Consider the following 21,274-nt stretch of genomic DNA (forward strand, 5'->3'; position numbering starts at 1 on the left):
AGTGATTTTATGTTGGAATGTTTTATTTCTTTCACATAATATGTTATTAATATTTGAAAAAAATTTAACTCTTGAATTCATTTTTTCATTAAATAAATGTGTTACTGACACGTGTAAAGTGCTTATGCGTTAAAAAAATAAGTGTAGTGTCATGTTATAATAATGAAATTAAGTTCAATTAAGTTTATTTGATAAGTTTAATGAGTTAAATAAATAAATTTTATTAAATTATGATATATATACATAAATTTAATAAAAACGTTAAATTGTCCGCATAATTCCGATTAATTGGCCACATACTGATTAATCGCTTGGCGGTACTCCATTCGTCCGATGACCGCATACCGTTATTTACAACACTAGTCTTAAGCAACAAATTAATAGTTCGAGTTTAGTTTGGTTGAGTCAAAAGTTTGTAATTTGAGAATAATTTAAATATAATTCGATACCACGAGAAAGAAAGAAAAAACAATTTTTGCACTTTTTGCATTTTTTTTTAGAATAATTCAGATAAAATTGTATAATATATATATTTTTAATTATATTTGATATTCGGTTTGAAAACGTAAAAAAAAAAAATATACGCGAATTGCATGCTAATGATGAGAAGTTGTGTTATTGTGGTCCCAAGTTAATTTAACTTAGACTGGGGATATTAAATAAATAAATACTTTTAATATTTAATTTAAATTGTCGGTTGTTAGTCTCTAACTGATATTACCAAATTCTTTGAAAATTGAGGGGGCCCTAAAAAATCATATATATATATTTAATTTTAATTTTCATAAAGAATAATTCTATGGTAGAGTCAATTATTATAGAAAATTCAATAAATAAAAAAATTATGATAAGTTGAAAGTTTGAGAGAGCACTAGTCTTCCCTACAATTCAATAACGAAGTGTACATGAATGAATGTAGATGGAAATGGAATGTAGATGAATGAATGTGTTGGATAAATTCAGTGATTATAGAGTATAGACACAACACAATTAATTAATATTAATATTGAGGGAGGAGCGGAGGAGGAGGAGGAGGAGCGGGGTCTTCACTCTTCAGTCACATTATGATGGATCTCGACATTCGTGCCCCGCTTATTAAATTCTCTCATTTTCACAAAGCTGGCCTGGACACACCCTGACCCCTGACCCCTGTTCTCTTTCTCGCTCATTCAAATTTTCACGAGTGGTCCTACCAATAAACGCCACTCGGCCTCGGCGTGCAGCAGCGTGCTGCTTTCACTGCTTTGCGACACATACAACCTTTTTTTAACAAATAAATGAAGCCCAAGTCATCTACCTTTTCCTGTTGTAATTTTTTTTCTAGATTCTTTTAATTCTAAAGTAGTAGACGCAGTCTTCTAATTTCTTTTTCTCTATGATATTGTAAACTCTTCCAATTTTTAATTTAATATACTTATGAATTTTACTTTAAAAAAACGTCAACTAACTTTTTAATATTCACAACAAATTATCTCATTCGGATTTCAAACATGCTACAATTCACACCGAAAAATATTATCTTTGCTACTAGATTAAAAGTTAATTCTATTTTAATTTGTAAGTTAATATTACAATATTTTACATCTCGAAATTTTTATCAATAACATAAAAAAAAGTTGATCGTTTAAAGTTTCTACCAAAAGTTGATCGTTTAGGCCCTGATCGGTGTTCTCATGGGTTGGGGAATGGGTGTGGGTTTTGAACTGATTTTTACTGTGCTCGTGGAAAAAAAAAAATTCAGTCTGAGTGAATTTTTTTTTTCCACGAGCACAGTAGTGCGCCGAACAGGGCCTTAAAGTTTTGGAAATAATGTATCGATACTTCATTGCAAAAACATCAATGACGCACTGATGTTTTATACTACGATTAATCCTGACAGCAATGCATCAATATTTTTATTATAAAAATATTGATGAAGCGCCAATGTTTTATATACTGATTAATCACAACAGCATTGTATCAATATTTCATTGCAAAAAACATTGATGAAGTGCCAAAACAAATTATTTTCCTTAAAATGGGTTCCAGCACCACTGGTATAGCCAACAGTAAGAGGGGAAAGGTACCGCTGGTATTAGGGGTGTTCAAAGTTCAAACGGATTATGGAGAGAGTCTAGAGAAAATAGAGATATATAGTTCTTCACTTCACTTCACTTCTTCATCATTAATTGGGGATCGATTGCGTTCTTCTTAGTTGAAGTAAGAGAAGGCGTTTTCAATTAATATCTAAATATGATGATCTTGCAAGTTTCATTGTGCTGTAATAATATCCAGTGTGCTTCTGCTTCAAGTCAACACAGCTGTGAGAGATGCTTCCGCATGCGTCATATGATTAATTATGCACCCACTCTTATTTTTTTGCACTATTGGTTTGTCGTTTATTGTACAAAACTCCGAAATTTTAATAAATTTGTCATTAACCCTTCAAAACAGTATATTTTTTCAGCTTATTTTACAACAATATTTTTAGAATATGCAAAAAAATTAAAAGATTTTGAATTTATTTTTTTTTAGGGAAAAAAGATTTTTAATTCTAATAGTAAAACAAATGACGCACACTTAAAATGAGCAGTGCTAAGTAAAACCATCCTATATATATTATACTACTTAATTAAATGCAAATGGCTACTAGAGTCTCAAGTAAACTCTTTCAATCGTGCATACTAATTTATTTAATATTTATAGCACTAAATAGTGATCTTCAACACTTCAAAGATGAAATAATTACATTAGTAACCCATGCCTATGCTTAGAGTGGAAAAAATGGCACGGCAGAGCCGACTCCGTCACGGAACGATTACAGTACGGTACGTGTATAATTACGTGTTATGTGCCCTGACTATTCACGTGTTGTGGCCATCTTTACAAAATTTGGCACGGTACAACATGATGCGTGAAAGATTTAATCATGGCACGTCACGTAATCACACGAGTCACGTGTAATTAGGACTGTTAGATCTTTGATCAAATGACGAATCTTGAATAAACTAACCTAAATTATGATTAAATGGTCATGCGAGTCAAGTTTGGTGACAACACGGCGTGACTATTCGCGTACCGTGACTATCTCTTGATATTTTAGTCACATCAATGTATGGTACATGAAAAATTAACTTAATCACAGCACAACACGATACAAAACGAGACCAAAAGTATGATATATTAATCACGGCACGACACATTTTTTCCACTCTACTTACGCTTAGATCTACGCACTTAATTTGTACCGTTTCTATGCTGGATATTTATATATAGAGGGTTAAAATACCATTATATTTTTTGTCATCTATCTTTTAATTTTCAAATAAAAAAATTAAATTTTTATGTCAATATAAAACGATCTACGTTGTATTCTCCATATACACATAATTTTTTTTTATCACTTTTCGGTTGTATTTACATGAATCAATAAGTTGAAAAATTAACGTTCATAATTTATTCATATTAATGTATTTTTGTAAGCTCTTGATACCGTTTAAAACAAAGTTGAAATGTTATAATTTTTTATGTGTGCGTAGAAAAAATGATATAGATGAAATCTAACGGTTTTATTTTCATATTTGAATTTTAAATTTTAAATTATTAATGTTTAAAATAAAGACATAATAGAGGTAAAAAAGTGAAAGCATTTGAACCCTCTTCATATTTGTTTACTATATGTACTAAATAATTGTTTATGGTATAATGTTATTTGTTTACTATATGCTTCTTTTTGAATTTATTTTAAAAGTGTAACGTGTCATATATACACCCAAAAGTCAAAACCCTGTGTATTATATATGCAGGAAAAAAAATGATGAGTAACAAAGAATAAAGTGCATATATAATATAAAGCAGAATATGATATGATATGATTAACCCTCTTATATAATTTTTAGGTAACGATGCCGTCATGTGAATTATTTTTGTAAATCATTTGACAGCCCAACAAGTTTATTCATTATCTTCTTTCGGCAGCAAATGCTTAATCAAGGCGCACAACAATATAGAAATAAAAAGCAATCTGCCTTAATGCTATTCTATATTCTATATATAATATACTATATAGAGTAGCTAGTAGCTAGCTTAATCAAATGAGGTATGAATTGAATATTACTAAATTATTTGTTCATCACCCGTATTGCTCAGCTATGTATATACATGCCTATCTATCTAGCACATAGCCGTCCTAAAATATGCTCTCGATTCAATTTAATTAATTATGAACAGAGCCTTGAAATTAGTACATAAAAAAAGGTAATAAAATAAGATAACACATATATATATATATCTTGAAATTTGGATACAACATGCATGTTCATTGTGGTTGAAAACCCAAGATCATGTTGTGTTGCTGTAACATATATAATTCATATACAGACAGAGACAAATGCACTTCACTAAATGTACCTCTGGGTTGGCTGCTCAGTGCTCAGGCATGAAAATAAGAGAACGCACACAATCTCAACACATGTAAAAGTTTGAATGCATGGAATATAATTGAGCTAAACAACAAATTAACCACCGACCACATGTCTCATGTCATGTGTACCGATCAACCAGCTCTATAGCTAGGATATATATATATATATTCCCTGATTGCTGATTCTGAACACACACACATATATATATAGCTAGATTAGATAGGACGGTTAGTTTTAATTCCAGTAAGTAATTACTTAATTAATTAGATCATGCCTTCACCGGTACTTCAATTCCTAGCTATATAGTTAGATCAGTAATAATATATATTTTAGTGAAGGCTAGGCTAGTAATATTGAGTGCTCATTTCCTTTGTTTTTAGACAGGTAGTATCAAATATTCACATGTTTTCCTTAAAAAAGTTAAATATATTTGATGTTGAGGCTAATTAATTGCGAGTTCATCAGTAAGTAGGTGCTTAATTAGATACTAAAATTTAATTAGAAAGGTAGATGTGGCGGACAACTTTTTATTGGTAGCTGTTTAGATTGATGCAAGTTGAAACTTGAAACATGTATTTGAAATGCATATGTCTGGCCCATCTCTCAGTTTGTTTCAGCTCTTTACCAGATCAGGCCCATTTGAATGAATAATTTAATTTATCTTCCAACAAAATGCCAATTCATTTCCCTCTATTTCTATATCTATTTCTATTTCTAGTCCAGGTAAAGTCCGGCCGGTGGCGGCGGCTGACTGCATTGTATTGATTAATTTCTTTTTGCCTTCCACTTTCAATACAATACAGGTTTCAATTATTTAATTACTTTTCATGATAAGGATGAAGCTAGGATCTATCAAACATTCAAACTTGTCTTTAATTCAAATATCCAATCAAAGAATTTTCATTTCTGCAGTAAAGTTACTGTTATTGTTGCAGTTTTGAAAAGTGAACTTCAAAAATAGCTAATAAATCATCAAAAAATTGTTATAAATGAAAAGTTTGATTCTAAAATATTTGTTTTTGAGTCCTTTATTAGACTGTGAAGTTGGATTTTCAGCTTGGTCGCTGGATCAGTCTGCAATCAAAACAGGTCAATCAGGGTATTTTTAATGCCAATGCTATACCAGTAGCATTTTCCTTGTGTTTCAATGCTGGTGCCATGTATAGTTGAGTACCAGGGACTGGTTAGGGATGGTTACAACTTGGTTTGGGCGTCTGAAGAACATGTTTCAAGTGGGTCTAACCCACTGATTTCAATACCAGAAAAGGGGAAAAGCAAGATAAAACTTAGAAAAAATCATACAATCAAAGATCCAATTAAGAAATCAAGTTGTCAGAACCAAAGCTAAAAGGATTTTTTTTGCATAAAGGTCCCTGGTTTTCATTTATTTACATTTTTTATGATCTTTTTTCTTGATTCAATGGACATGTCATTGAGAAATCATTGGATTAATTATTTATCAACAAATGACATATCTCAGATCTAAACTGATGCCTATTTGCAATTTCATCCCTTTTCTCTAACTTTTTGCAAACACATCCTTTAAAATGTTAATATTTAGCAACTCAATGCTATTTTATTAACACTTTAACTTAATTTCTCTTGCAAATAGGTCCTTGTATTTTGAGGAATTAGCAAAGGAAACCATAAGGCTTAACCTTTACCAATCCTTGTGTTTTTAACCTAATTAATCTACAGTTTTTGTATTTTTGCTTCTTTTATTATCTTTTTTATAAAGTTTTTAAACAGATCTGGCAAGAGAGGAGACCATAAGGTTCAACTCTCAAGCCTTCACTATCTAATTACCTTTAAAAGATATTAAGAGAAGTTTTAAAAAAGCACCTTTTGTTTTATTTTTTTATATACTGTGTTTTTTGTATATATTTTTATAAAAGGAGTTTTATTTGAATAAAAGGGATATAAAACCAGAAAAAAAAATATAAAAAATATAGTAAACAGGATAAAATAGTAGAATAACACTATTTTTTCATATTTTTTCTAATAAAGAGAATTAATAAGTAAAGCTTTTATATTTTTAATTTGATCATGGGATGTAGTGTCAACAGATCCATTGATCATGTTGCTTTTTATTGCACATCCTCACACTATATTCAGAAAAAAGGAAGAGAAGGGGACATCAGAAAAAATAGTTTTTTTTTAGACTATATTAGAGGATCGTTAACAATTACTGAGATATTAATGCATCGATTATCATACGGAAACACATTATATCGTCCTCAAAACATATATTCATTTTAGTCTATACGAAATTAAATGTATACGAAATATGCAGAAATATTAAAAAAGACTTTATTTTACAATGCTTCTTTCTAATTTATTTTAAAAGTGTAACGTGTCACACACCCAAAACCTATCAATTATGCAGAAAATAATAATGGGTAACAAAGAATAAAGTGCACATAAAGCAGAATATGATATGATTCACCCTCTTATATAATTTTTAGGCAACTATGTGGACATATCAATCATTCTTGTACATCATTTGACAGCCCAACAAGATTATTCATCACCTTCTTTTGTTTGCTGTCAACACATGTACCTTATTTAAGCCCCGCATACAACACAGAGAGAAATCTTATCAAATTCCCAAAAAATTAATCCTCAAACGGAGTGAAAATGGCACAAGGTGATCTCAAGCTGTTGGGGGAATGGGCTAGCCCATACGTAATCAGGGTAAGAATGGTGCTAGAACAAAAGGGGCTGAGTTATGAGTACCTTGAGCAGGATCTTTACAACAAGAGTGAGCTTCTTCTCAAACACAATCCAATCCACAAGAAAGTGCCGGTACTTATACATGGCGATCGAACCATCTGTGAGTCGTTGGTGATTTTGCAGTACATTGATGAGAACTGGCCTGGTACTGGGCCTCATGTGCTCCCTGTTGATCCCTACGAACGTGCAGTTGCTCGCTTTTGGACAGCGTATATTGATGATAAGGTACTTAAATTTACTAATTTTTTTATTTCACAATCAAACGTAATATTAATGAAATTAAATTCTATAATATTAACAAAATTAATTATATGACTGGAGAAGAATTGCAAAATTAATAAATGTTTCATGCCCTTTTTTTTAAAATCTATCCGTGCAGTTATTCCCTTCTATCCTTATGGCTACAACAAAGGAGACAAAGGCGGAAAAAACTGCGGATATACTTGCTACGCTAGAGCAGTTGGAAGGAGCTTTTAAGGAATGTTCTGCTGGAAAGGAGTTCTTTGGTGGAGACTCCATTGGTTGGGTTGATGTGACTTTGGGTTGCCAGTTGACATGGATAAGGGCAGCAGAAAAGATATTGGGATTGAAGTTGCTTGATGAGATGAAGATGCCATTACTGATTGAGTGGGAAAAACACTTCCTCGCTGCGGATATTGTGAAGCACGTTCTGCCGAGTGTTGAGAGGGTAGAAGAGCTTGCAAGAATGCTTCGAGCCTCGGCTAATTGATGGACTTTTAGGTAATAATTGGGATATATATGCATGTTATTGTGGCGGGTGAAATAATGTTTGAAAATTTTAAAATAAATTTACTGATTTGTTGTTGGATATGTATGGTGTATTGGTGTTATATGAGACGTTATATTGAAACTTATTTTCACATAAAATTTGATACAATATAGCTATCAAACGCTAAGAGATCCAAATATATCAGGACTCCAACAATCTTGATCTAGGCTGCAGTTTTGCATCAGATATGTAGCTCATATTTTTGTAGTTGTCCTATTGTAAATTCAAGGTTCTAAATAGCGCGTTATAGCATTTTCAGACTATAAAAGCTATGGTGCGCTATTCCGCGTTGTAGCAGCGCTATTTGAGAATAGCATTGTTTTCTTAATCAGTCCGCTATGACGCGATAAACGCTATTTAAACCTTTGTGTAATAGTATTGTTTAGTAGGAGTGAGTGAGAGTTGGGATTAAGTGTAAGGGAGAATTTCATATTTACCACTCAAAAACTATGAAATTATGTATTTACCATCCAAATTTTTATAATTACATATTTATTATCTAAAAATCTAATAACTCACATATTTATCCAATTAATAAAAAAATGAGATCAATTAAGTTTAAGATTATATAAAATATAATTAATAAGTTATTTAGTATCTTCTCCTTTTATGCCCCTTCCTCTTTTGTGCACAGATTTCTTTCCCGTCTTTTTTGATGTAACTTCCCATTTTCACTTAAACTCTTTCCCCATCTCGTTTCTCCCACTTAAACATGGGGAGAAGGGGCAACAGACTCGGATATAAGGGTTCCAACTCCAGGTTGATCGTCAAAAACAAGGTAACTACTATAACTTTTTCAACAAAATAACTCGTACTGAATTTGATGTTGGTATCGCAACCCGTTATCAAAGTAGTAACTGAGTTTGAGAATCTGTGTTTTATTACTGATTCAGTTTAGAATATCTTTTTTTAATCTTTTATATTGATTATAAAGAAGAACGATTCTAAGAAAAGAAAGAGAGAGTGCTAAGTTAATCCTTGATTAATTATAGTTTTAAGAAAATTAAACATAATTAATTTGAATTTTGGATATATTTGATATATAATAAAGTCATATTGGGTAAATTTGTGAGTTGGTAGATTTTTAGATGGTAAATATGTAATTAAAAAAATTTGGATGATAAATATGTAATTTTACAGTTTTTGAGTGGTATATATGAATTGCATTTAATTTAACTGGGGATATTAAATACTTTTTATTATTTAATTGAAATTGTTGGTTGGTAGTCTTGTCATACCCCAGATTTTTATCATCCGGAGCGTGATTATATAAGCATCTTCACTCCTTTCTTTGGCCCGTCAACCTACGTCGCCAACAAAAATGAAAACAAAATAACAAAACGGAGTTAGCTACAAAGCTCAGTAACCGGTTATTTAACGACGCGCTTCTCTATAATTGGCTTAATTTAAGAACCATTCAAATATATTAGATTAATCCACACAAATTCACATCAAATTATGCACGCATAGTTCATCGGCGATAGCACGTCAGTCTAGGTTATCCATAAAACAAGTCACATCATTTTCAACCATCGAACCTGACTGCGACTAGCAATCCCCGCATATTGGTCCCGACCACGACTAGCAGCCCCCGTGTATCGGACAAATCAAATTCCAACCTCAGACCCGCTATCCCGTTAAATATGCCATCATAATCCAATATGCAATACCCATATCCAAATCAACCATACAAAATGAAAACACAGATTATAGAGAAGTCCGGTTACCTGATAGAAAGATGTTCGAAATTTCAAACTGGATTGCAACGATAGATTAGAATCACGGTGGCATAGTTGGAATTCGAATTGAATATTGAAATCGGTTATCAAAATAATTGTCATAATAATCTTTCTTTATTTTTTTTTCTTTTTCTTCCGAAGAGAAAATGAAACAGAGAGAGAGATGGGATTCAGAGAGAGACAGAAAGGCGGGATTAAAAAGAAGTTATTTGGGGTGGGCGGTAATTAGGGAGAAGGGATTAATGGCCGCATTAGTAATTTTTTAATTAATTACTAAATTCTTAAATGAAAATAACTGTTGTTGTTCGTGATTTGAGAATAAAGTAATAATAGAAATAAAGTTGGACAAATTTATGATTTACATAACAAAACAAGAATGATATCTTTTTTTTTTCATTTTTTTTCCTTTTTATTTATCTAAAATTATATTATTGAGAAACTTGTTTTTTTTTTTAAAAGACACATATATAGTATATTCAATATATATAACAAAAACATATTAATTATTAATAATAATGACTCAATTTTTCGAGATGTTACAAGTCTCTAACTGATATTACGATAATCTTTCAAAATTCAGGGTCCTGTGAGTCTTATATATTTTTTTAATTTTTATTTTCACATAGAATAATTCTAGTACAGTCAATTATTATAAGACATCCATTTTATATATTATAAAATATCATTCAAATTTAAAAATAAAAATAGATATGCGCTTTTTTTTTTGGCAAAATGTTTGCAGGTATGTTATTAAACATAAAAGTACATTACGTACAGAAGAGTTGCAGTACCGGTAGCAGCATGCATGCACATAAAATAAATCTTATATGTGCATAAATTACATACCAGGGTGTATAGTGAATCTAAATACATCTACTCTTACAGTAGATAAACTTGACACTATTAAAAAATAAGCAAGAAAAAACAAAGATTTTTTTTTTTTGATTGACACTGAGATGGGACGATCTGAAAGTAGAATTGCAGAACAAATAAAAGGATTTTTTTTTGTTTTTTACTATGCTTCTTTGTAATTTATTTTAAAAGTGTAACGTGTCACACCCCCAAAACTTATCAATTATGCAGAAGAAAATAATGTGTAACAAAGAATAAAGTGCATATAAAGCAGAATATCATATGACTCACCCTCTTATATAATTTTTAGGCAACTATATATATATGCGGACATCAATTATTGTTGTAAATCATTTGACAGGCCAGCAAGATTATTCATCATCTTCTTTTGGCAGCAAATGCTTAGTTAAGGCGCACAGCAATACAGAAATAAAAAGCAATCAGTGCGGAATACTTTTTTGCCTCGGTGCATTATCTATAGTTATGGGTCAGACAATAATATTAGATAAACGTCAGGGCTATTGACCAAAATTATTGTTAGTACTTAATTTGGATATCTGGGTTCATCTTAAAGTCTATTAATTTTCCTTTTTGAAATTAAATAGGTTGTATTTCAGAATGTTGAATTAAGAAGCCCTAATATATATGAGAGGACCAAGAAATTTAGTTTAGCTCCCTAACAGTTCTACTTCTATGAGAGGACCAAGATTATGGATTGGGTTTGGTATTCTAGGGACTGAAATATAATTTTGTGATAAGCAAGGTTTTTGGAGGAATAACAGTTGTGATGTATGTTCTTTCGGAGAGTTTTCTTGTGCCCCTTTCTGTCAATTAGAAGATTACTAACACTGAGCTGTACAATAGCATTGCAAATCATCATCATCATCATCATCATTATTACTATTATTATTATTATTATTATTATTATTATTATTATTATTATTATTATTATTATTATTATTATCATTGACAAGTAAGAATAGTCTTAGAAAAAAATTACATCAAACAATATAACATAAATTATGCAGAAAGGAAGAAAAAATAAAATAAACCTGTGTGGTTTCTGTTCTAACGACATTCAAACTCAATAGAAAGTTAAGTAGTGAACATAAGATTCAACACTAGCTCCTTGAGACAAGTAATTAACCAGTAAAACACCTGATGGATATCGATATTCAGTTGGCAGGAGCAGTAAAATTGGATTTAACCTCTGTAACAAATGCAAGTAACTCATCTGTCGTCGGCATAACATCTTTCACAGCGGGATGAGCAAAGTACCGTTCATACCACTCAACCAAATGAGGCACCTTCTCTTTCTCCAGTAATCGGACGTCAGCCAGTTTCTCAGTGGCACCAATCCAACCGAAATGTGATCCCAATGCTATGTCTAAATAGCCAATCTCATCTCCACCAAAAAACCTCTTTCCTTTGCTGCACTTCTCAAAGGCAGCTTCAAGTAGCTGCAAGGAGGCTATAAATTGTTCGGTTGCCTCCGGTATGTCACCAGGGACAGGTCCCGTTAAATTACGTAACAGGGCAGGAAACTGCAGTGAGATGATATTCAATTAGACTTCAAAACTTTTAGTTAGTTATTTGGTTGTTTAACCGTATTGGTATTAGTTATTGTTATAACATGATTTTGTTGGTGTTATATGTAGATGTACAAGTTTTATTTTAGGAATGGATTAAAGTATCAGTAGATTTTCGATACCATCCAGAAACGGTTTCCAATATTCACCCTCAAACCGTGTATCATATAATTATGAGCAATTAATTAAACAAAAACATCACCTTGTCATCACTATAAGCAGTCCAGAATTTGGCCATAGCACGATCATACGAATCGGAAGGAAGAATTGATGGTCCTATTGAAGTCCATGTTTCATCTATGTACTCGACAATGATCATTGATTCGCATATGGGTTTGTTGTTGTGAATCAAAACGGGGATCTTTTTATAAACTGGGTTTGATTCTAACAATTGGTCACTCTTCTTCCACCATTTCTCCTGCAAGAAATCATATTCCACCCCTTTCAGATTCAGTGCAACCCGTGGCCGACATGTGAATAAGCTGCTCGGCGAGCCGATCAACTTAACTTCTTCCACAACAACTGCCATTGTTTTTCTCTCTCTATCACTGTCTAAAAAGGTATATATGCTTATGAATAAAACTTATGATTTAATCCATTGAGCACATGCTTTATTTATATTAAATGTTAAATACATGGAAGCAGGGTTTATTTGACTGAGAATAGTATGTTTTGATATAAGAGGGGAATTTACATTTTTGTGGTGTTCTTCTAGAACCAGTTTATCTTTTTTTTTTCTAAGGAAATGATTCTATTTCTTCTGGAAGCAGAATAATGATAGAAATTCCAGTGCTTGGAGTTTTCGTCACAACGTCAAACTTTGACCTCTCAAAGCTATTTCAATGAATGCTCTTGATGTTGATGTTGATGTTGATAATTCAAACCATAACCATAAGATAAGGATCCGGATCGGAAGAGCATAGACTTCTTGGTCCAGCGTGCACTGTGGTATGGGGCCTACCATATGCTGCTGGGGCCTTTTGGGCCGAGATACTCTCTGCCTCTTTTCTTACAAACAGTTTAGCAATCGGATGTTGTACGTGTTGCACCTTGCACGCATACTGGGCGACACTTGATCCCAACTAAACAAATACGAAGATATGAGCCATATATCAGAATCTTTGAGCATATCTGATGCAAAACCGTAGCGGAGATCAAGATCGATTGCTAGAGGCCTAGAGCCCCACCTGTGACCTGACCACCTCTTGTCGGAGGTCAATCAGGAAAAGAAAAGAAACCTGAGCAATAGGATCTCAAAATGCAGATGATAGATAGAAAGACAAAATCAAGTGGAAGCATCGGTAAGGTCATGAAAGACGGCTGGAATATATAGCTGATCGATGTAGACCACAATCTATGTGATCCTCTATATATTACGCCCCGTTGAGATTGTTTGCTCTGTTGTTTATGTGGAATGATTTGGAATAAACTCACTAATCGAAGTGCACCTCAGTTAATCACTTCATTGGAACATTTTATACTGGCATATTCATATATATCCTACAAAATTGTGTCACTGTTTGTTTTACATTTTTTAACAAGTTAATTAATAAGGTTTTGCATTCACAAGTTTTGCACATTATTTAGCTCTGCATCTAAGCATATCCAGCAATTTAAATTGTCAATGAAAAAAAACTCATGCAGAGAGATTATAGATCGATGTATTCTCAAGATTTTCTATTAAATTCGGCATAATTTAGAAACTAATTATGATCACGCATCAAATAAAATATTACAAGTTTTGTTTATCTAGCACTTGGTCAGTGCCCTAATGTACTTAATTGCAATCTATCTAATACAAAATCTATCTAAACTAGCAGGAGCGTAGTCAGACTTTCGAACTATAGAGGTCAAACACACAATGAGAGTCAATCATACGAAATTTTCCTATAAAGAATGAGAGTCAATTTTACAATATTATGACATTTTTACTCTAAATTATATTAAAAATCATATGTAAATATAAAAAAATTAAAAAAAAATAGGGGTCAATTGACCCCCATTCTTTTGACCTAGTTCCGCCTTTGTAAACTAGAACATATCTACAATTTCTTTTCTAATACGAAAATTAATCTAATAATGTCACAATTATCACATAAATATGAATGTTCAACATGTTTTTCTATATATCTAATAACTTGATCTATGATCCAAAATGTTAAAGAACAATATTACGTGTTTGTAAACACAAAACAAGCCCACAAAAGAACCCCACTTTGTCATGGATGCAAGGAGGAGTCCTCATTGCTCACGCCATATCTTATCAAAGTCAAACAATTGGATTATCATTATCAATTTAAAAGGTCAATGTTGAATGTGAACTCAAGCTGTTCAACATAAACAGAGACAATATCAATTTATAAAAGCCTCCCTATTCAACATAAACAAAGACAATATCAATTTCCCAAAACATTTTTCCTTGAGTGAAAATGGCAGAGTGTGAACTCAAGCTGTTGGGCGCATGGTTTAGCACACCCACAATCAGGGTAAGAATGGTGCTAGAACAAAAGGGGTTGAGTTATGAGTACCTTGAACAGGATCTTATGAACAAGAGCGAGCTTCTTCTCAAACACAATCCGATCCACAAGAAAGTGCCAGTACTTATCCACGGCAATCGAAGCATCTGCGAGTCCTTCGTGATTTTGCAGTACATTGATGAGAAGTGGTCTGGTACTGGTCCTCCCGTGCTTCCTGCTGATCCTTACGAACGTGCTGTTGCTCGTTTTTGGGCAGCATATATTGATGATATGGTACTTAAATTAGTAATCTTTTAATTTAAAGATCAACCGTAGTATATATGAAACTAAGTTCTTTAATAACTAAAAGTTATGAGATTGGAGATGAATTACAAAAGTAACGAAGGTTTTATATATATATTTTTATCAGGGCAAGCAGTTGGCACCTTCATTTGTTGGTATCCTAAAGAGTCCAACAGAGGAGACGAAGGCAGAAAAAATTGCCGATGTACTTGCTGCACTTAAGCAGTTGGAAGGAGCTTTCAAGGAATGTTCTGCTGGAAAGGACTTCTTCGGTGGCGCCTCCATTGGCTTTGTTGATGTGGCTTTCGGTTGCCAATTGACTTGGATGAAGGCAGCAGAGAAGATATTCGAAGTAAAGCTGCTTGATGAGACAAAGGTGCCATTACTGGTAGAGTGGGAAAAACGCTTTCTCACGGCGGATTTTGTGAAGCGTGTCCTCCCAAGTGTGGAGAGGGTAGAAGAGATCGCGAGAGCCACAATATGGAACATTGATTCAGCTAATTGATGGACTTTTTGGTAATTATTGGGATATGTATGTGTGTATTGTGGTGGGTGAAATGATGTATGCATCACGATAAAGTAATATTGAACTTCATTTTGTTATTTGAAAATTTTAAACTAAATTTACTGATTTGTTGTTGGATATGTATGATTTTATATGATATATTATATTGAAATATATCATAATAGGAGAGAACCAGTACAATAATTCATAGAGTACCCTATCATTTCCTTCTCTCCCTGACTTCATTCCTGCCCCTTACATCGGTTCAGTACCAGTGTACCAGAACCCCTTACATCAGTTCTAAAAACTAAGCAAAATAAAGGAGAACCAGTATAGTTAATTCCCAGGCTACCCTTACTCATTCCCTTCCCTCCCTGATTTCATTCCTGCCTCTTACATCAGTTCAATTTCTAAACATGGGAAATGAGAAACCAGGGTAGTTCACTGATCTGGATATAGGTACTATAGCACAGTGAGGAGTATGAGGCTAATATTACCTGGTAAATCATCGGAACTGAGAGGCAAAGCAGACGAGATAAAGCATTATAGGCAGTTAATTCTTATGTTAGGGGAGGTATTGATGTTTCCTATCAAACCAGTTAAGTTGAGTTGCCCTATTGATCAATTAATCATAATAGGCAGTCTGGGGCTGTTCGGCAAGGCTTCCTTAAGTCTCCTTAAAATTAAAGGAGCCTCCTTTAGCTTCCCTAGCTGCTTAATCCTACTGAACACCGGTTCCTTAGCACGGATTAAGATTACCTCCTCTAGCCTCCTTTTGCACGGATCTTAATCCTCTGCTCAGGTCTTAAGGCACCTCTACCCCTTCCTTTAGCCTCCTTAGCTATCACTCACGGATTAAGACAACCGAACATCGGTTTCTTAAACTTTCTTAAGACTTAATCCTAACTAGGAGTAAGAGGTGTTGCCGAACAGCCCCTCTGTACTAAATTAATACTTGGTGCAGATTGTACTAAAATGACCATAATATGCAGTTAACTTAGGCAATTTGTACTAAATTGATTATTATTTTTTACTTTGTTCAGATATTGCAGTTGAAAATCATTTTACTATAATCTCGCTGATTTTGCATACTTTCATCATATTGTATTAACATCAGTTCGTTCACAAATCATAATTACCACTGTTCTTTAACTTTGAGTACCCATCATTGTTTCTGAGAAGAAAATTATTTTCACTCTTCATCGTCCGATGGCTGATCAGATGGACTGAAGAAGAAGAAGAAATTAGACCATTAGTCATCCAGTCGTAAAAAACAGTAACATGCTAAAACATTTTTTTTTTAGAGTGGCCCGGAAGGATGATTAAATTTAAAGGTTAAAAAAACAATACATAGGAAAATACAAGCAACATAGATCAAAATTCCTAGTCTGTCTACATAGAAAAATACAAGCAGCATAGATCATTTTACTAAAACTGTGCTATATATTTTTGTAGATTGCCACACAATAGCTACATAAGAAGTGAAACAAATAAATCCCAAAACTGAGGAAAATTCAAATATTTGTCCATCAAACGGTTAGTAATCGGCATCGTGGAAAGAAAACCCATTTTTACTGGACAACACAATGAGTTTATGACATAAAATTTGATTCGTACTTTTATCTGTATATGCGCGCAACCTGAAACCGTACTAGTAAATTTATTGTGTAATGAATGTTCATATCACTAAAAGAAAGTACAATATTGATTTTTTTTCTCAACACTACAAGTATATATGCAGACATTATTTCACTCACCACAATAACACGCGTACACATGCATCCCAATTATTACTAAACAATCATTTATTTCTATAACAAAAAGTCAATCAATTGGCTGAAGCAACATTCCATCTTGTGGCCCGAAGCACTCTCACGTACTCTTCTACCCTCTCTACACTCGGCAAAGTGCTCTTCACGAAATCAGCAGTCAGAAACCGTTTTTCCCACTCTACCAGTAATGGCACCTTTGTTGCATCGAGCAACTTGACCCCAGATATCTTCTCTACTGCCTTGATCCAGGCCAATTCTGAACCTAACGTAACATCAAGGATACCAATGGTATCTCCACCAAAGAAGCTCTTCCCAGCAGAACATTTCTTGAAAGCTCCTTCCAACTGCTCTAGTGCAGCAAGTGTATCACTAATTTTTTCTGCCTTTGTCTCCTCTGAAGCAGTTTTCACGATACCAATAAATGAAGGTAACAACTGCATGGATAAGAAAAAAAATGAAACATTAATTCATTACTTTTGTAATTCGATCAATCTCATAACTTTTGTTATCATAGAACTTAATTTCATATATATATTTTGATTGATCATGAAGTTAAATGATTAATTACTTAGTAATTTAAGGACCTTATCATCAACGTACGCTGCCCAAAAGCGAGCAACGGCACGTTCGTAAGGATCAGCAGGAAGCACGAGAGGCCCAATACGAGACCAGTTCTCATCAATGTACTGCAAAATTACCAACGACTCGCAGATGCTTCGATCACCGTGGATAAGTACGGGAACTTTCTTGTGTATGGGATTATGTTTGAGAAGAAGTTCGCTCTTGTTTAAAAGATCCTGCTCAAGGTACTCGTAACTCAGCCCCTTTTGTTCTAAACATGATTGCATATGGGCAACCCCATGTCCCCAACAGCTTGAGATCACCTTTTGCCATTTTCACTCTGTTTGAGGACAGCTGCTATCAATCTTTTAGAAAAAAAAAAGATATGATCTCTCTGTGTTGTATGGAGCCTTAAATAAGGAAGAATTGTTGACTGCCAACAAAAAGATAATCCTAAGTGTTTGAATTTAACATGATACATATGCCGTCAGCAATGAAAGACACCTTGGTTAAATCCATGACAGAGTCGGGTTTTTTTGTGGATTGATTTTGTGTTTACAAAGACGTAGTATTTGTTCCCTTTAATATAAAATATTGGATTATGGATCCAAATTATTGTTTTTGGATGTGTATAAATGTTCCAATGAAGTGATTAACTGAGGTGCACTGCTATTATAGGGAGTTTATTCCAAATCATTCCATATATAGAGACAAGTGGAGCAAGAAATCTCAACTGCATAAACATTTTTTTTTTTTTTTCATATCGACCGTAGGCCATACACCTTAGTATAATATAGTTAGTTGGAACCGAATTTTTTATTGATAGAAAATGATACAAATTAATAATTAAAATAAGATCACTTGAAATATTTTTTTTTAAAATAAGAAAAATGCCGTAGGCTGTGGAACGCGGGACGCCATAACATCGTCTATACTTAAAAAAAAAAAAATTGAAAAAGGACGCCTGACAATAATAAATGTTTAAGGAGAGAAGAAAAAGATAAATTAATAGCATGTCAGCAAATTGTGTAGTAATGATATATTGATTACAAACTTAATAAATTTAGTAATGAATGTTTTTAGTAATGATATGATAATTTTTAGCAAATGAATAAGTTGGTTAAATTAAATTAGTAATAATGTCTACTTTATTTATTGCTTGTTAATTTTGAATGGCACATTAAAATCTGATTTATTAAATCATGTTATCCCGTTAAACGTGTTGTGTTTATCTATAGTACTATGCGGTATGACATGTCTAAAAATATTAACGTGTTGGTACAATACGACATGGTACGTGTTTCGAACGTATTATATTATGTTCTGAACACGTGTAAACACGACACGTGTTCCTCAAACGTCTAAACACTACACATGTGATGTTTCGTGTTCCAAACACGTTGAAATACGACATACGTTCGAAGCACATCAAGGCACATTATAAACATTAAGGTGTTGACATGGCACGTCACGTATTCAGGGCATGCTTAAACACTTTTCCACGACATGTCCGAAGCACAGCACAACACGTCAAAACACGGCATGTTTTCCCGACATACCTAAACACGACACGTATGTGTTGACACGTCACGTCATATTTTTTGGACATGCTTAAACACGTGACCAGAACACGACATGACACGTCCAAAACACGGCATACATACTCTGTAGTATGTGTGCCGTGTTTAAATGTATCCGGAACACATACCGTACCATGCCATACCAACACATTAAAATTTCTAGATGTGCCATACCACATGGTACCGGATATGAACAGAACAATGTTAACGATAGACATGATTTAGTAAGTTGTGTTTCAATTTGCCGTGCAAGATTAACAAGCAATTGAAACTAGAATTATTACAAATTTAATTAAATTAAAAACTTAGTATTCATTTTTTTAAAATAAGATAGGAATAAGCATGTAATTTTATATTTTATTGACTTAATATTCATTTGTTAAAAATCAGCATATATATTATCAATAAAAATATATATATGGCGTCCCTAAGGGACATATATTTGTATGGTGCCCTTCTTTGTTTTTATTCTAGATTTTTTTTTTGTATAGACGTTGTTATGGCGTCCCTAAGGGACGCGACAGTCTACAGCAGTTTTTTTATTTTTAGAAAAATATTTTTAGTGATTTTATTTTTAATTATTACTTTTAATGATTTTTTATCAATAAAAAATTTGGTAGTTGGAAGCATAGTGACAAGATCCACGTATTATACTCGAATAATATCCGAATAATTTGTTTTTTTTTGTGATGCCTAACCAAACAACGAATTATTCGGTTGACCAAATTAAACCCGAATAATTCACAAATTTTACTAATTATTCATGAATTTTTCCATAATTTTTTTTTCTCTCTTGCAGGACTTAGATCTCTAGTCTGGATAATTCCGAATCATTCTCGAATTATACCTAAATTATTTCCGAATCACGAATTTTTGACCTCACCTCACCGAACCCGAATAATTCATTTGTCACTATGGTCTCCACAACCACCAACACACACATAGCATTCTGTTTACCCATTCCCTTGCATTCTCTAATCTCTTGGGTGTATTTGGATGGAGCAAGAATAACACTAATCCGAGAATAGTACTATTCTTTTGAGCTATTCGATATTTGGATGGAACAAGAATAGCACTAATCCATTATTCTTTATTTGTCTTATATGGATTAACTCACTATTCTACTAACCCAACTAAAAGTTGAGTTAGCTACTATTCTCAAACTTGAGATTAGCTCTATTCTTGCTCTATTCCTTGTTTCATTTATTAAGGTACCATTTATCTCTTGCCAAGACGACTCCCAAATTTCTGGTACCGACAATTCCAATACCAGGTCTCCTACCAGCAATCTCCTCTGAATTGAAGTTTGGATGAAATTCCCCACTGATTGAGCATAGTGGCAAGTGAATAAGAGGTTTGTAATCGTCTCTCTGCAGTGCAATTACACATGACACAGTTAACAGCGCAATTTATGTTGCGACACTGGAGCTCATCCCTTGTCAGAATTTTGCTTTTTCAGTACCAGATAACCAAAAATCTGTACCGATGGAGGGACTTTTTTTTTTTAAACCTGACAGCTATGAAGGTGATGGCCAGTAATTCCACCAAAACTTGAGAATCTCGTTTCCTCGTAGCAACCGTACATACTAGCGCAACTATTCTCTGCTCATCTCCAAGCAGCAGCATCCTTGCAATTAACTATACAGTACAAAGGTTGCTATTTTCTTTATGACATAAAGCTATATATATATATATAGGGTCTGTCTAAATTGCTGCTGGCAGCATTTCGGCAGAGGTGCTGCCAGGGCTATATTTAGCCGTGTGATGTCCAAACAACAAATCCAAATCATTAGATGTTTAATCTATATTATAATCTACTTGGAGACCAAATTTTACATTTTTTTGAATTTTTTTACTATATATTAAGCTGGTTTGAAACCGCTGATTTCAGTAAATTTCTGCAGCATTGAAATCAGCGGTTTTCAAACCAGCTTAATATATAGTAAAAAAATTCCAAAAAATGTAAAATTTGGTCTCCAAGTAGATTATAA

The 21,274-nt window shown here is 33.2% G+C and overlaps 3 protein-coding genes and 1 pseudogene across 7 annotated transcripts in view; 2 read left to right on the forward strand and 2 right to left on the reverse strand.

Moving 5' to 3' along the window:
- Positions 1-6,889: 6,889 nt before the first annotated feature.
- The window catches only part of LOC144549380 (putative glutathione S-transferase GSTU6), a 40,254-nt gene continuing 25,869 nt past the window's right edge, over positions 6,890-21,274 (forward strand). The window contains exons 1-2 of one of the 4 annotated variants that reach the window (XM_078298089.1): positions 6,890-7,361; positions 7,516-8,024. In XM_078298089.1, the coding sequence (XP_078154215.1) occupies positions 7,041-7,361; positions 7,516-7,866 (672 nt within the window). In that variant the 5' untranslated portion in view covers positions 6,890-7,040 and the 3' untranslated portion in view covers positions 7,867-8,024. Of the gene's footprint in view, positions 7,362-7,515; positions 8,025-15,001; positions 15,489-21,274 lie in introns of those variants that run through there. The other 3 variants (XM_078298088.1, XM_078298087.1, XM_078298086.1) reach the window with 3 other exon arrangements.
- Positions 11,575-12,737, reverse strand: LOC144549385 (glutathione S-transferase U17-like). The gene is made up of 3 exons (XM_078298096.1): positions 12,309-12,737; positions 11,676-12,061; positions 11,575-11,645 (listed from the first exon to the last, which is right to left on the reverse strand). Exons 1-2 carry the CDS (start codon positions 12,633-12,635, stop codon positions 11,693-11,695), a joined length of 696 nt encoding a protein of 231 aa, XP_078154222.1. The 5' UTR covers positions 12,636-12,737; the 3' UTR covers positions 11,575-11,645; positions 11,676-11,692.
- The window catches only part of LOC144549381 (putative glutathione S-transferase GSTU6), a 69,153-nt gene continuing 62,365 nt past the window's right edge, over positions 14,487-21,274 (forward strand). Inside the window, exon 1 of the mRNA XM_078298092.1 lies at positions 14,487-14,856. Coding sequence (XP_078154218.1) covers positions 14,536-14,856 — 321 coding nt within the window. The 5' untranslated portion in view covers positions 14,487-14,535. The remainder of the gene's footprint in view (positions 14,857-21,274) is intronic.
- Positions 17,102-18,036, reverse strand: LOC144549387 (putative glutathione S-transferase GSTU6; annotated as a pseudogene). Its single transcript, XR_013509665.1, has 2 exons — positions 17,727-18,036; positions 17,102-17,576 (listed from the first exon to the last, which is right to left on the reverse strand). The product of XR_013509665.1 is annotated as a putative glutathione S-transferase GSTU6 (transcript).

Source organism: Carex rostrata, chromosome 35 (assembly GCF_964058835.1).
Source record: "Carex rostrata chromosome 35, lpCarRost1.2, whole genome shotgun sequence".
Lineage (NCBI taxonomy): Eukaryota > Viridiplantae > Streptophyta > Magnoliopsida > Poales > Cyperaceae > Carex > Carex rostrata.